The following is a 17469-nucleotide window of genomic DNA, read 5'->3' on the forward strand; positions in this document are numbered from 1 at the left end:
GCTAAAGAAGTAAATCTATCAAAGCCTTTCCGCGCTCTAGCATCAGACCGTTTGGTCGATAACATAGCAAAAACTAGCGCGCACGCGCAGAAATCCGTGGCACATACATGACGTAAAAAAGGCGGAACACGGGTGCCACAGCAGCTTAGTTAGGTCATCCGAAGTTCGCAAGGCACTATATTTACGATTATATTTTACCCCTTTTTGAAAGGCTTTTGGGAATGTCGAAATTTAACGAAAAAATAATTATCTTACCTCAACCCTGATGATCTAGTTTTCTTCCCTGCAACTGCTACTTCGCCTTTACTCACTTCTTGAAAAAAGTGCAGTGCAACTTGGATAGCGAACAAGCGGAAATAACGAGCACAGTATGCTGTAGAAAGATCGTGATCTGTAGAGAAATAATGTGGGAAAGTTAATAAGAGCAAGTGAAAACAGTTAGGCAGTCCAGCCGATGTCAAACCGATGTCGCTCTTCATTTCTTCACAGGCGATTCCATGCGCATAAACATATTTCCATTTACCGCTGTCCACAAAAAAAACAATGTATCTGTTTGTGAGCTCGTCAACTCTGCAATCCGCAGCCCCCTGCAGAAAATAGGTCACGGGATCGATTCCCATGGCCAAATGGATACTCAGTGCCTCAGGATTACCGACATAAAAGGTGCTACCTTTGCCAAGCAAAAGGCGAGACTTTCTTTTGAGAAATAGCGATTCCTTTCTCCTCTTGGGGACGAAAGAGAGTGCCCCCAGTTAGCACTTGAAGTAAGGACAGAAATAAGATGACTATCGGGTGTCTTGAAAACAAAGACCCCTAAGACCCCCCAAGACCCCCACCGAATGCCTCTGAACTTTAATTGATTAGGGTTAGGAAACTGAGTTAATCAACTTTCAGGTCAGTTTGCCCGGTATAATGACTTAAATGAAACCTGATTCACTGAGTTTCCTAATCCCGATTGATAAAGTTCAGATTCATTCGGTGGAGGTCTTAGGGGGTCTTAGGGGTCTGACTATCTCGCTAAAAGTTGCACAATTGCAAACTAGGCGTGGTGTAAACAGGGAAAAACAAAGCGGCTGCTCACCTTTCTTTTTGTGGTCCTGTTCCTCTAAATTCTCGAAAGCAATCAACAGATCTTCAAACATTTGAAAATACAAATTCCCATTTGTGCTGCAATCAAGATAAGGGCAAAAAGTGTAAACATTTGTTTAATAGCCTATGAAATAAAGCCTTTCGGGGCAAGAGTACCAGAGGGGGAGAAAGTAGAAACCGGTGCTAAGGGGTTTGCCTCCCTCCCCTCCAATTCCCCCGCAAGGGGGAAATGAAATGTAGAACCTAGCTTTGTTCCTATTTTCTCCAGTTTTAGAAGCAGCAACTACCACAACAACAGCAACATATACCCCTATTTCAATAAAGGTTGCTCTGGGATTTGGTCATTAAAACGCAGAATAGAATGCAATGCTTTGCTTGTGTGACCACCAAACAATGGCTTTCAAAGACCATAGCACGATTCCCAAAACAACCTTTATTGAAATCGGTGTATACAGCACCGAAAACGGCGGCGGTAGCGAAAATGTCATTTACCAATTCGTTGAAAATGTAAATTGTAAACGAATTTACCTGGAGTTGATTTCTTTTTTAGCACAGTCAAGTTTAGAAAGAGAAAGAAAAATTCTTCGTCGCTTCTTTATGTCCTCCATAAAAGGTGAAATCAGGCATTTTTTACGTCGTAGTCGTACAGTAACGAACAAGCGTGATGCACGTGCAAAGTCGTTGTTTTGCTTTTGTTGTTGTTGTTGTTGTTTTTTTTTTCGTTGTTTTTGTTTCTCAGCTATTTCTTTTTTTACGTTCTCGTTGTTGCTAAAGCTTCTTATTAATAGGGAGCTTAAGCAACTACGACTACGACGACGACAACTTCAAAAATCAATAGGTTTAATGATCAAAACAACAGCTCTGCACGTGCATTACTCTTTTCAGTACATTTCTTTGACGTCCACTGCACGACTACGACGTGAAACCTCCTGAGTTGACGTTTTATGGAGGACGTAGACATACGACGACGAGCTTTCCTCTCCTTAAGAATTCAACTCCAGGAAAAGTCGCCTGCATTTGATATATTGAGCGGATTCAAACAGACGCGATTAATTTTGAAAGAACGCAAATTCATTTTTTTAGCGACGTTTTCACTGCCGTCATCGTCGTTGTTGCTAGAGGTCCTTATTAACAAAAGCACAAAGAGAACGCCTGTTTATACAAGAAGGATGCCTCACCTGCAAGCTTTCCTCACAATGCAGACCACAAACTGCTGTAAATCCTCCAATACAGCATCACTGTTAGCGGCCATTGCGGAGCTCTTCTCGAACCTACAAAGACAAATTGCCATAAACAACCGCTGAACACTGAATTGAGAACGCTGGAAAAGATTTGGAGGATTTGCTTTTATTCAGTAAAGCTTACCAGCTACAAAGCTAGCGAGAGAAAAGACGAGAGCCAAAACAACAACAACAAAAAAAACATGCGCTTAGTTGGGAAAATGATCACCAGCTGGAAGAGAATGATCTGTCGGAAGAAATACCTCAGGAAAAATCTTGAAAAAAGTGGCCTAGAGCCCGTAGATTTCAAAGTCTTCTTGGGGCATACTCCCACCCCAACCCTACAAAAAAAACCGACACAAACCTTCGGAGGTATCAGATCTTGCCTCGTGTGCACCAAAAGTCCGACTACGGCCCTGCTAATAGCCAACGTTCGATATATGAAAGTTTTAACACAACTCCGAGGCTTTCTGGTTAAACATGTCTATCTTTGGTTTGGTTTTCTACGTGCTCAAGTCCGCTCTGGGAATTGCCAGACAATGGAGTCATAAACATTTGCAATTTGTTCCTTAAGCCTCGGAGTCATGTTAGAATTTTAATGTTATCCAACGTGGGCTATCAACTTCCTTTTATTGATACATTAAACCGTGGTTTCAGTATGTTAGATTTAATAATACCATACCTCTGCCTATCGTGTAAAGTACACAGCCCGTAGACCACATTACACAAGGTTTCCAACAGGCCGTGATCAAAAGCTTGAAGGCACAGGTTATCCACCTTAATGAAGAGCTGACAGAGGTGCTGGATCAGCAGGTGAAACAGAGATGGCTTCAACAAGCTGTTCTCCAAAAGCGCCAGTAAAGGGACTATCCCCATAGGTCGGACGAAGAAATGGAGATTTAGGGAATCTGCACCTGAATAGTCACTAAAAGAGAATAAAACTAATAAGCTAATGAAATGAATAATGTATACTGTACGGCTCAAATTCTACACACATTGAGCTGAAATCAACGCTTAATCTCAATGGTAATAAATAAACAAATACAAATAAAATATCAACAAAGATAGTAGAACGTTTTCGAACACAAAACTTACTAGTCTTTGTTCAAGTCGACCGGGCGATCGACCAGTAACGACAAACAGCCCTCTATCAACACTTTCGTTACGGCATGATCATAAAGCTAAAAACAACAAAACAAACTATATGATATACACACTTGTAAGCCCTGTTTTCTTCCTCCCACTAACTATTAATAAACAGACTGTGCTAAGATTTAAGTCAAAAGCAACTTGTTTAACTTCGTAGGGAGTGGAGAAATCGTGAAAAATGTTCATCTGCATCATCATCATCATCATCATCATCATCATCATCATCATCATCATCATCATCATCATCAACATCAACACTATCATCATTGTCATCATCATCATCATCATCATCAACATCAACACTATCATCGTCATCAGCATCATCACCATCAACATCAACATCATCAACATCAACACTATCATCGTCATCAGCATCATCACCATCAACATCAACATCAACATCATCATCATCATCGACATCATCAACATCAACACTATCATCATCATCAGCATCATCATCATCATCAGCAACATCATCATCATCATCCTCATCATCATCAACATCAACATCAACATTATCATCATCAACATTATCATCATCAACATCATCATCATCATCATCATCATCATCATTATCATCGTCATCAGCATCATTATCATCATTATCATCAACATGATCGTCACGGTCACCATCACCATCAAAAGTGACAGTAATAAAAGTATTTTTAAAATCACCTGATTGGCTAGTAGATGAAATCCATGGATCCGCAAGAACTGGTCATAGCGTTTTGGTTCCGCCTTCTGCAAATACTGGAACAGGATCTGAAAATTGGGAACATCATGCAAACTCATAACACATGAGAAACTTCCCAGGGTTAAGTCACGCAGTGAAACAACACCTTTAAAAACAGCACATCACCTGCTCATATCTCAGAATTTGCCTATCTTCATCCTCGCATGCGGTTGCTCAACAGGGCTCAAAAAAAATTCCCTTCCGGTCCCAGGACAAGTAGATTTTCTTACTGGGCAAGTAACTTTTGAAGCTCACTTGCCCAGTCGGCAAGAGTCCAGGCAAGTGGTACTCCAACAAAATCATTAACGAAGACGAGCAGAAGTGGCTCCAGGCAAGCAAAATGGAAGAGCTGCTTACCCAGAGGACAAGCCAGGATTCAAGTTTTCTTCGACCCCTGCACAAAGAACCCGTACAACTTTACAGATTTCGTTTAAATGGACCCAATACAGAATTTGGTCTACAGAGTCTTATTTGTACATTTCTGTGAATAATTAGAAGGTCAAAGGGTTAAATAGTATTACGTACCCTTATGGCAAGTTCCCTAACGTCATCAGAGTCGTGATAAGCCCATATCAACATATATTCAGCTTTCAGCACTTCACCGATCACCGCTGGAACATGCTCAGAGGGCAGCTTGAACAGTTGCTTTTCCAAGAGTTTCATTAGCCCCAGTCGCAATTTAATCATCGCATCAGCCCCCTGTGCGTATTGGTCTCCACCTGCAGGGCAGTACGTCCTGTGCAAAGGGTATAAGTTCGCATTGGTTGGAAAACAAATTCCTCATACACTGTTTTACGTAACACAAAAGAAGCAGAAACACTAGCAGCAGTTCACAATACAACAACGGCAAATTCTAAAGATGGATGTATCCTTGCAAGCTTGAATCGCAGAAGCAATTTTGTCCAGCAAATCTTTTGAACAATCTCAAGAGTACCCCGAATGACATTTCCATCTTTCGCTTAGTTTAACAGTCCAGAAGGGGTACATTGTCTCCGACGCGTACTACTGACTTGTATACTAAGGGTAAGACTTCAATAGACCATTTTACAGTTGTGCGCTCAGTGCCCTGGCCTTTGAATAGAAGCGAGGCTGGCGGTGACCTTGTTTTGTTACAATCCTTCCTGCTTTTCATGTGCAATTCGTGGTATTTTAATGCTATCAAGCCCGTGAGCATGATCATTTACATATGAAAAACAACAAGGTTTGAAACAAAACAAGGTCACCGCCAGTCAAAGGCCAGGGCACTGAGTACACAACTGTAAAATTGTCTATTAAAGCAACGACGACGACAACGGCTGCAAAAATGTTACTATAGAACTGTTTGTCTGCATGGGTACCATTCCATCTTATTCAATTTGTCAAATGTTGGCGAATTTTTCTCGACTCGAATTCTGAAAGAAAGTAACTAAGTTTGGAAAGAGAAAAGTAAAGTTCAAGTCCTACATGAAAAGAGAAATAGGCCTTTTTAAAAAATGCCATAATTCTCTTTGTTTTCCCTCGATTATTGCTGCCCAATTACTTTGTCAAATGTAGGCGAAACCAACCGGATTTGAATTCCTACGGAAAATATCCAAGTTTGGTTTCGTGATTGCTTGTTTACGTTCTCCATAAAACGCGAAATAAGTGTGCTGCACGTGCAAAGTTGTTGTTTTGCTTTTACACTTTTTTTAAGTTCTCGTTGCCTTCGTTGAAACTTAGGGCCTATTTACATGGAAGTGGGAGACGCCATATAGGTGAGGTAACATGTGGCTGGTCACCCCACCTATCATGTAAACGTGATCAAATTAAAATGAGAGATTATATGGACAGGCGGGTTACCCCACCTAACCGGGTCCCCCACCCCTATGTAAACAGGCTCTTAAAGTCCCTATTAAGACCCTACTTACACTGTGCTAGACTGCAAACCAGGAAATCCTTCAACAACCAGGTAGTCATCATTTGAGCTGGGATTAGCCACACTGCTGCGCAAAGAACTGAAGTCTGATTCGTTGATCATGTCATATTCCATAAGATCCAGGCTAGACTGTTCGTCTCGACTTGGCGTAGACCCGTACCTTCCGATCACGACCGGTTTACTCCCGGGAATGCTTCTTGTGCCCGGATACGACGTTGCCAGGGAAGTCCCGGGGCTGAACACCGGGGGACTAGGGGTTCTCTCCAAGAAGTGATCCTCATGCAGCACAAGCGCACTGCTACTGAGTCCTTCACTGACCTTACGTTGCGGAATAAAGACGGTCAGTTTTCTATCCCCACGCGTCGTACCAAGTTCTTCCTGAGTAAAGTGCTCTGTACCGTTCTGTCCCTCCTCGACTGAAGCGCCGAATGAAAGCATTCTGTCTTCCGGAGGTCTTCGTATCATCTTCGGGGAAGTTCGCCGTTCGACGGGAAGTGACGCAGAATACGTTGGATACGTCGGTGATCTGTTTAACTCACCGGCACTACCCGCTGAAATCTGCGTTAACCGTTCGCGTTGCTTAAAACTCTTGACATCGTCAAGCGTATTTTCTTGAGGCTTGTTTCTAAAGGATTCATAACTGAGGGAACGACTCATAGAACATCTTGAAAGTCTCTTTCCAGGGCTGGTAAACTGAAAAGGGTTGGGAGAATGTATAGAGCGAATAGGAGTTGTGCGAGGAGATGGTAGAGACCTTCTTGCTGTAGGTGATGCGTGGTTAGACACTTGAACTATTGAATTGAAAAGAGAAAACGATGATTAAGCACAGCATGTTTTAAAAGAAGGTTAAACAAAGAAATAACGATTTTATATGGATTTAATCCCCGCCGAGATAAAAAATATTTGGTCCTTATTTATCTTATTTTCTTTCTACAACTTGAAGATCTGGCCCCAGTTGTTCAAAAGTTGGATAGCGCTATCCACCAGATAAATCGCTATCCACAGGACAAGTACTGTATTACGAAAACCAATAGCGCTATCCAGTGGATAGTGTTTTATCCAGTGGATAGAGCTATCCACCTTTTCAACAACTGGGGCCAGAGGGATTTGTAAAGAGGACCCACGCCATTACACCGTTAACAAGCAATGTTTAACGATTATTGGATGAGATTCTTGTGATATCCGGAATAGTCAAGATCGAAGCCGGAGGCCTCGGCTGATAACAGTTGCCCACAAAAACCGAATATACTGATTGTTTCATTATACATAGTTTTGAAGAAAATAACGATAAACACACCGTCGCACGGAACACAGTTTGACACTGCACTTGGAAATTATTTATTGCGAGCGAAACCTGCACTTTATTCAGTCATCTGCTAGCAGATCACCACCTAATCTGTAGGTTGCGCTGATTTCTAAAATTAAATGTAGGCTCTTGGCCAATGAGAAGACGAATCGTGCGTGCAATGTATGGTAACATTACTTAACATACTAGCCTTTTCACAGACATTGAGACGAGAGAACAAGCGCGAACGCGACGTCAAGCGAACATACCGAAGTCAAGCGAATGTTCCCTGAGGTAGCAGCGGCTCGGTGCGTGCAGACGATTTATATCATCAGTAGGATGAACTGCTATAAGGAACTCACACACGGCTTTCAGGACCGTCAAATCCGGAGGATGCCCCATGATGTTTTGTATGATGTTCACATACATGGAGCTGATAACTCGGGGAATCTCTTTGCACCCTTCGTTTTGTCGTTCCTGGAAAAATTAAATCGACGCAAAATTAAAGTAGCAGCATATACAAAATAGCGACGAATTCACTATTGTATACGGACCTTTATTTCCAACTGCTAAAACATCTAATTCCTACCAATATACACAAAGTTCCAACAATACGATGCGTTGAAATCAATTTTCCCGGTCGTTTCTTGGAGTGAATGCCCAAGCTGCGAAGACTTGCCAAAAGAATAACAAGCGAGAACCAAAGACAAGGTCACACGACCTTTAAAGGGGCGAAAAAAACGAAGCAGGGAACTCAACCGCTACATGCACACTACGACACGTTCAAAGAAAGATGCAGTTCACAGCTACGATCAGCCCTGATCTAATCATGTCTTGTTCCTTGACCAATGCTGGTAGATTTCCCTGCTAACAGAGGCCTCTTTTCACCCTTAATTCGCTGGGGCAGGCAGGAGGAAAAGAGATCTCTGCCAACCGTCGTAACTCTCTTTGATTTGAAACGTCGTCCACGATCATGGACGGCTACCACGGCGCATGTTCTGTAAAATGTTTGCTGACATACTGTTGACCCGCTATGTCGGGTGTATGATTTAACAGTAATATATGATTAACACTCGATTAGCGGTGAATGGTTTTGACAAACCACAAAAAACGATATATGACAAAGAATTTTTGGTACGATGTACCTACAAGCCCTTTCTTACAAGTCTGTGGACTTGAAGGGGCTATATAACATAGTCCGCTACACAGCCATTTTCAGTGTCGTCACGCAACGCTTCTCCCCACTAAGAAAGGAGCGTTGCGTGACGACAATAAAAACGGCTGTGTAGCAGACTATATATAACAAGGATATTGCTATATTAGGTCAATTCTGTGCTGAAGAGATTACTTAGTGCCTTTGCTAATGGAAAAGTGCTAGCTACTAGAAAGTTATGAAGAAGACATCAAACAAATTTAATCAGGGAGCACTAACAATAGTGCCATTTATACGAGAAAAATAAGACGCGAACTGTACCATTTATACGAGAATGTCTTATCTAAGACAAGAACAGCTCGTATAAATGGTTCACGTCTTATTTGTTCTTGACTCGTTTTCACGTGAATGTTGCCCGTAGCAACGGCAATCCAACGTGGCGCGCCAAAAATTAACGCATGCGTACTATGCGTTCGCGTCTTATGTAAGACGTGAAGGTCATTTATACGAAGTTTTTCTCGTCTTAGCTAAGACGCGTCTTATCTAAGAACTGGTGTTAAGGGCTGTTCTAAAATAAGACGCAGCTTAGCTAAGCAGCGTCTTATTACTTCGGCGGAGCGCGAAGTAAAGGTTTCGCGACGCTCAGGAATGTATCAAAGTTGCAATTTTTTGACAAGATTGGGCAAGCAAAGTCTGTAGATTTTCGGCTCAATTCGGCTATTTGACGAAGTGAGAGCCGCATTAGTTCGAGATATCTCGAGATCACTTCGATTTCTTTGATTTATTCTTTAACTTTTTCGAGGAAGAAGGAGTCACTATTTTGGCCTTGCCAGTGTTTGAACCGACTCACCTGTGTGACCCGTCAGGTCAGAGGAGACTCTAAGTTGAGGGATTAGCTGACTGCGCTACTGCGACCCAAGGTAGTTTGGGACATGAAAAATAGTTATGAAATGATGCACTAGTTTCGGGACAAGATTGGGCGTGCAAGTTCGTGACTTTTCGGCTTGTTTCAACTATTTCACGAAATGAGATCGGACTACTTCGTGATATCTTGAGATCACTTCGAGTTTAGTCTTTAATTACTCGAGGAATAAATAGAGGATATTTCGTGGCCGCGCAGAGACACGAAATTTCTCTTCGAGTGTTGAAAAACATTTCACGAGTGAGCCCCCCTTTCGAACTGTTTTATGATGGATTTAAAGTTACAAAATGCTGCACAAAGACATTTTGTCTTTGTTGCGTGTTACGTAGTAAAATTGCTTTCATGCGTTGCGTGACTTTCTCGAACGTTCTCTACGTTTTTGGATTATTCATGAATAATTAATTAGGGCATGTTTACATTTCAGCATGAGTCACCAGATTTGCATCAGTTACTGAAATCATAAAATATGTCGAAAAGCTACTACTATTCGCCTGTTTAGTATTTTCTAGAACCTTATGTCAAACAGTATACAAGTTCCAAGCGAGTTCTTTTGACGAACTAAGTTTTTTCCCACGAGCTGGTCTGCTGTGTTTAGTCAAGTGCGACGAAGGTCGATTTTCAGGTTCTGTGTTTACAAGTTCGCGGAAGCCATAAGATATCTGAATTTCAAGTGAGAGTTTGTTATTATTGGTAGAGGCTGTTTAGTTTTACTCAAAGTTCAAGTCAAGTTTGTGTCGGCGGATGCAGTGTTTTAAAGCTCTGTAAAGGCTATGTTCCTTTGGTGCTAAACCCGACATCCCTGCGTTCTGATAGTCAGTGAATAATTATCCTCAAAACATTCGAACTCGTGACTTCGAGTTTTAGCCAATTCCATGCTCAACGTAATTGACTCCTTACCCATGCCTTACATATCTTTAATCAGTACATGAGACTGCTATGCTGTTTTTGAAGCCTGATGTGACTAAGAAAAATAGAGAATTGTTTTTTAGAAGGATTTGTATGGAGTTATCAGAGCATAACTGGGCTACTATCGCGGAGACAATTTGTCCTGAAATGCTAGTTTTTGGCAAGTAGGCCGCTTGGATGTTGCTCTTTTCAGAATATCCTGACAAATCCCATAATTTCGCACCTTACTCTTACCATATTTGATTTCTTACTATTCCTTCGCATTTACAATTAATTAGTTCCACAACCACGACGCCGAAGTGTACGCTCGCTCCGTAGCGTCTTGTTTTAGACGAAATGTGCCGTTTATCCGGAAAGTTCGCGTCTTATTTAAGACGCACGCTATGTAAGACGCGTCTTATGTTTCCTCGTATAAATGGCCCTAATGTTTTATTATTATTATTATTATTATTGTTATTATTATTATTTATAATAAAATTGAAAAAGTTGCTCCAATTTTTTTCGAGTTTCAATCCATATCCAAGCTTGCCATCCGTTGCAACAGGCGACAGGAAACAGTTTCAATACCTAAATATAGTATTAATTAACAAAACAGGTCCATTGTTGTTGGAAAGCAATTGATGCGAAGACGCGTTTTAGCTTTTTAAAAAGACAGCAAAAACGTGAAATGACCCCTTTAAAGCAAAACGTTCACAAATGAGTGACCGACACAATTCGTTTCCTATTTAATGTTGATCCTTACCTGACAACCAATTAGAATTTGCTGAACTAGTTGCGCTTTCTGGAACTGTATGATATTGAACTCGTAGTAACAGTGACTTCCGTGAACCAGGATATCAATGGTAGCCAATAACATTTCTAGAACTCCCTGTTTAGCCTTCTCCCAGATTTTCCAGTTTAACAAGAAATGCTGGAAAATAGCCACGTTCCGCACCACAGCCGTGGAGTCAATATTCAGCATGATTGGATCGTCGGCAAGATTTGTGGGTTTGAATACGTCGCCACTACAAGCCGCTTCCATCAGCACCTGGTTTGAGAGGAATATACAAGTATTTGATTCAGTTTTTTTTGTCACGTTACAGGTTGTAAAATTGAGAGAAAATATACAGAAAAAGATGCTGACGGGGGAACCTGAACTGGAAGCCAGGGGCTTATACGGGGTCCAGGCTCCCCATGGACAAATGGAAAGAGGAAATGTGATTGGATGTTTGTCCCCTTTCAATGAAAAGTAAAACAGTTGATTAGAAAACCTCCATGAAAATACCTTGAGAGTATGATAGCCAATCTTGCACTCCGGCGACAACAAGATCCTTTTGAGCAGTGCAAAGCCAGACTCTTCAGCCATAGCTCGAGCATGAAAGGCAGAGAAGTACTGTAGCGACAACACAACTGACAAGGCATCGGCTTGGGTCTTTTCGTCTTTTGTCATTTCCACGACCTACACAAAAACAGATATCAATTAAGAACTGATGACAGAACGAAATATGCGCATTTCATTCTCAAAACTAGCGCTTTTTTTCACCGCTAACGTTTTTCATATTCTCTTCAAAAGGACATCAAGAACTTACTGCAACAACGAAAAAGGTGTCCAAAGTGATTTTGCCTTTCTCTATTAGAAAGCGACAACTATCGACTTTAATTCATCTCCTCGAAAATTCCTCCACACAAGGCTGGCCAAACAGGCCACTTCCGAGTTGCCCCAAGCCTCTGTTTCAAAGAGAGGCCAAGTGCGAGGCCGTTGATAGCGTTTTCTTGGGACTCGGAAATGGCCAAATTAATAGACTGGAGCTGAACCTACCTTGGCGAAGAGATAAATAAACACACTAATTCCACCAACGTCGTGTGCTGATTCCAGCAGAGTTTGACGCCGTTGAGGTACAACCTCTGAAGTGATTTTAGCGGTTATCTCCACTGGCTCATGCTCTCTTGGTTTATGTCTATGTTCTATTGTTGAGGGTGGTCGTCCTTGTCTATCTTCATTAGTCACCAGTTCAGCGTATTGGTGGAATATTAGAGGAAACGAAGGAGAGTAGACAGCCGCTAGTTTTTTCTAAAATGAGAGCAAGAGTGTTATTTATAATACATTTTTATTAATTCTCCCAACTGGGTTTTTCAGAATTAATTTACAGGACTCATTAGGCCAAGTAATGTACCAAATAACTAAAAATTACACGCATAAAAAGCAAACTTAAGTTACAATTGAATTTGAATGCTAAATCTACAATTATGAAAATTGAAGAGCTAATAAACAATTTATAAGAAGTTCGTACATTTAAATTTGCCGCTTCGGCGGTCATGGATAACTAATAATGTCCACTCAGGTGATGCTTACACTAATGCGTTTTCAAATGTACGCGTTTTCGTTGGGAGCGAAAACGCATCGTGTTCGAATCGCGTCCACACTACAGTTTTGATGCGTTTTCTACTGTTCACATTAAAACGTTCATAGAATTGCACGTTTTGACGTAAGTGGACCTCTATGCGCATGCTACAAACACCCGCGCCTGCGATATTTTCGGTCTTCGTCTTCATTTTGATGCGTTTTCAGCCGTTTTCGACCGTCCAGACTGATACGATATGTATGCGTTTTCGTTTCGATCCACTTTCAAGAACGTTTTCAAATCGAACGAAAACGCATCGAACTGTATGCGTTTTCAAACGCAAAAGCATCATTGTGGACGGGGCCTTATTTTGCGCGATGGTTATTACACCCATAAACGCGCATTTATGAGGGTGAGCTGCTATATAAAGGCAAGAGAGAACAGCTAACCTGGAGAGATAATTCAAGATCAGGAATAATGACATGAGGGCTAGTGAGGAAACCAGGAGGGAGGTTTGCCGTGACAGCTTGTTCGGTGATAGAAAGGCGAGACCACAGACTTGCTGCTTCTAAGAATGGCTGTGTGGAACTGCAAAATAAATTTACCACTGATAAGATATACGGAATTATCTATATCAAACGCAAGGCACATGATCTATATCACATATCATACAATGAATTATTCATGAAAAAGACAAACAATCTTACGACCTACGCAGTAAAAAGAATGACTGAAACAGTTACGTGAAACACCGAGTTATTAACGAGCCTTTGGGGTGATAAAATACAATCCCTCTAGCAGTATAATGGCTGATTGACTTACTCATTTAAACTCTGAGATACCAGATTGAAGTCCCTACTCAGATGTCCCAGACTGGCGTTATTGGGGCCAAGTGAGTAGAGAAAGAATGCCTCTTCCACTCCTACGAGCCATTCCGTGGATACCAATGAAGAACTGTTTGAATACCTCCGGCTTTTGGCTGTTTTTTCTGAGTAAAAGAACGGTCAAGATAGATTGTAAATTGTAAATATCGCATTATCCACTCCCCTCAGGGCTTTTCAGGGATAATTTACAACACTGGTTGGGGAACTTTGCCAGACTGCTTTACGGTGCAGTTTACAAGTAATGAAGGAATGAATAATGATGCCCCCATACATGAGTGTGAAAGTGAGATAGACCACTACACCGGGTATTACGTGCCCTACTCTTTACGAAGAGTGTGTGGGTTCTTTTTATTGCATGTGCAAGGGCTTGTGAGACGGGGTCTACGGTTTATCGTCCTTGTCAGAGAGGACTAGAAAGTCTAACCGTTTGCAGATGTTATTACAAAGGCAGAACTTTTTCCTCAGTTATTGAAAGACCCTGAGAGTTGGTCCGGCGGGGTTTGAACAAACGGCCCCCCGCTCAGTAGACCGGCGCTTATCCCATTGAGCTAACCGGGCGAACATTAGGGGCTGCCCAGACCTGATACCCGGGAACCAATCCCTGGGTACTGACTCAAAATGGTGCTCTGTTGATACGGAAAGTCATACTGATAGGTTCAATTCCTGTCGGGGACTCAGATTTTTTCTTTGTCCCGTGCTCGTGACATGTTGACTACATCGTTTCGCATAAAATTGTCTTACGCGTGAAGCCGAGTCTAAACACTGAAATACAGAGACAAAAGGCAAATATATCGGTATTGCCACTGATGCGTATAGAAGTAAACATCTGTTTTGACATGAGCGAGAGTCTCACCTGTAAACACAAACACGTTTCCAATCTCGTATCCACATTGCAAAGACGTGTTGAAATTGGAACATTTAGAATCGTTTCCTCTAATAACGTCACCAATAAGAAGGGTTGACAAGGTGAATTTGGCCTCTTCGTGCCTTGGGAGGGGAGGGCCAAAATCATGAATTGTCGACTCTGTGCCATCGACGACAACAAGAAGCTAAAACATGCATAAGTACGTACAAATGTTAGTTCATTAAAATATCGTGCTTACAAACGAAAACTGAATTTTCGTTGGAAAATGCGCTGGACCACGTACTTTATACTTCAAGTACCGAAGCAAATGTCGAAATCTCGGCCGCATTAAAAATAACTTCGAATAACTATATATCACTCTTTACTAAGTGATATAAACTCGAAAATATGCAGGAAACAATAATTTGTTTCTTTTAGATTTCCCCAAAAGCGCCAACCGTCCCTTGAGGTCGCTGGTTAGTTTGTAACGGTTATATGGTGTACAATATAGCGCGGCGCGTGTTGGCCATGTCATATCATTTGAACTCCCCAGGGGTGAGGGGGGGGGGGGGAATTCACGCTCCAGGAACTAGACGATGGTATTGAACCAATGTCCACCAAGAACGATCCCAAAAATCATTGCGCCAAAAGCTTGTGCCCAGTCCACTTAGAGTTGCTGGAGGAGGGAATAGTTCTCACTCTAGTTGTTTAGTCGTTGTCTAGCGCTATCCACCGGATAAATCACTACCTAAGTGTTAGGGAATCCCATTGCGCTATCCAGTGGATAGTGATTTATCCGGTGGATAGCGTTATCCATTTTTTGATTAACTGGGGCCTTGTCTTCTAACGTAAATTAAATAAAAATCTCGAAACTACCTCAAATTAACGAACAAACCTTAGAGGAAGGCAAACTGTCACGCTCCAAGTCCTTCTGATCGCCAGCTGTCATTTTGGGCTGAATCAACGAAAATACCAGATGGTGCCAGTCTCCCACTTTTAAAGCAGGTAGCCGTAAAAAACGTTCTTTCAGGACCATCAAGGGATTGCTACTGCCTTTGTGGTTCTTTGTCCACCTGAAACCAAAGAAATCAGTTAAGTGAACATGATCTTCTCAGGGGATTAGAATGAATAACCTAACCGATTGAAAAAGTACCTGAAAAAAGTAAGTCCATTATGTTTAGTCCTGCAAGTTATTAGCCATGAAACGTAGTTTAACGAAGAAATTATTTTCAAATGACAAAACTACATCTTCGTAGCAAACAATGTATCCCGAGTACTGTTATTTATAGTTACAAACAACAGAGATAAACTTGGGAAACTAAGAGTTCCTAATTAGCGTGCGCAAACCTATGGTTACGTCAGTCTGCGAGCCAGCGCTTAAATCCTTGTTCTGGGCCAAAACCAGTGTACCAGGATTTAAGAACGCGCCATGACTGACTTGTCAAAAAAGCCACTCTCCATTTGCCAAACAGGAAGAAGGGCCCAGTACAAGGATCTCAGGGCTGCTTTGCAGACGTTACTATTGCTTATGGGGCTTAAATTACGCCTGCTCTTCCTTATGGATAAATTATGCTGAACAACAGCGCCACAGTCCCAGGTAAAGGAGATACCAGTTCATCCACCATACCTTACAACGATACAACGATTAGAAGGTACGATCCACAGCTCAAACAGACTTTTCCCGGAACCAATAGAACACAAGTGAACGATTCGTTCCTGTCTCGTCATATTCATCCTTCCAAAACCGCAGCCAAGAGGCCCTGAAGAAACACTGTTGCCTAGAGACAAACCACTGTCAACGTCGCTATCTTGGCCAGGACAGCTTAAACACAGCCACATGGACAAGCTGAAACCTCTCTCCGAACGCGGCAAACCACCACGAAAAGGCAACTGCACGGCCCGTACCAAAAAGGGCGAGGGCAATTGGGAACAGCCTTCATATTGCACCACCTCAGTTAGTTCATAGTCACCAGAAGTACTCGCTAGGCTGACACTTCCACTTTGTCTGCGCGTGACTCGTTTGGTACTCCCGCGGCGCTTCCCTCCTTCATTTAAGGATTTTGGTTTCCTCTGGGATGATCTTTTGGGGCTTTTTTCAAGGCTCTCAGAGAGCACCCATCTGCTAGGTGAGCTTCCCACTTGAAGGCTGTCCTCTTCACTAGACGTATCACTGTTGCTGTCGTGCGGTGATGATGACTTTCTATGAATCAGAATAACAAATAGCGTATTACCTAGAGCAAGCGCTCGTGCATCTAGTTAAAATTGCGAACAAAACAAGGAGGCGGAAGGAGTTAATTTAAGGTGACTGGGGCTCTTATTAAGTTATTGCTTTATGAAACTGAAATAATGACGCAAAATCAAAGAACTGATAACGGACATAAAAGAACTCTACACGCACATGGACATGGAGATCATTAAAACTGGCTTAATAGAAAGTAAGTTGTTTTCCTACGAACATTATGTGCCGCGAAGGGAACAGTGTCTGGCCGAAACGGAAATATCTAAATACTGCTCGTAACAAGATCAATACTACATCTTTACCATTTCTTTATCCCTTTCCCAAGGTTTATTACCAAAAGAAACCAAAGAACAACGAAATTTGGTGAACACAGGAGACCAGGGAAAAATTCGTTTGGAAACGATCATGACTCCATGATACATACAAATGAGGATACGAATAGATAACAGATGAGACAAATTTTAGCCAGCATTTCTCTACACTAGTATTAATTTTTTACTTTAAATTAAAATCCATTAAATATTTCTTTTCGTTGCAATAAACCGGGCGTAAGGGCAACGCACAGAGTTTCCAACCAGATGGTATTTACTGTTTGAAAAATAAAACACATGTACAAGGAGTTCGTTTAACTTACATTTTAGGTTTTTTGCCTTTGATCCGTTTGCCACTGACCACTTTGCTACTTTTGAACAACTTAGATCTTCTCAGAACTTCCTTTCCAAAACAAGGAAAAGACAACACAAATGCAGGGCCAGGATGGACACTAGCTGTGGCAGCAACTTCTGACAATGCTGCAGATAATAGTTGCTGTAAACAAATTTAACAAGATC

General features: G+C 41.7%; 1 protein-coding gene across 1 annotated transcript in view; it reads right to left on the reverse strand.

Moving 5' to 3' along the window:
• Positions 1–17469, reverse strand: part of LOC140944962 (lysosomal-trafficking regulator-like) — a 57129-nt gene that overhangs the window by 25435 nt on the left and 14225 nt on the right. The window contains exons 13-30 of the mRNA XM_073394070.1: positions 17274–17446; positions 16028–16600; positions 15296–15473; positions 14410–14605; positions 13495–13660; positions 13122–13260; positions 12150–12401; positions 11616–11789; positions 11094–11378; positions 7640–7847; positions 6078–6876; positions 4717–4927; positions 4134–4220; positions 3405–3490; positions 2992–3234; positions 2268–2360; positions 1082–1167; positions 256–391 (exon numbers count right to left, since the gene is read on the reverse strand). Coding sequence (XP_073250171.1) covers positions 256–391; positions 1082–1167; positions 2268–2360; positions 2992–3234; positions 3405–3490; positions 4134–4220; positions 4717–4927; positions 6078–6876; positions 7640–7847; positions 11094–11378; positions 11616–11789; positions 12150–12401; positions 13122–13260; positions 13495–13660; positions 14410–14605; positions 15296–15473; positions 16028–16600; positions 17274–17446 — 4085 coding nt within the window. The remainder of the gene's footprint in view (positions 1–255; positions 392–1081; positions 1168–2267; positions 2361–2991; positions 3235–3404; positions 3491–4133; positions 4221–4716; positions 4928–6077; positions 6877–7639; positions 7848–11093; positions 11379–11615; positions 11790–12149; positions 12402–13121; positions 13261–13494; positions 13661–14409; positions 14606–15295; positions 15474–16027; positions 16601–17273; positions 17447–17469) is intronic.

This window comes from Porites lutea, chromosome 7, assembly GCF_958299795.1.
Source record: "Porites lutea chromosome 7, jaPorLute2.1, whole genome shotgun sequence".
Lineage (NCBI taxonomy): Eukaryota > Metazoa > Cnidaria > Anthozoa > Scleractinia > Poritidae > Porites > Porites lutea.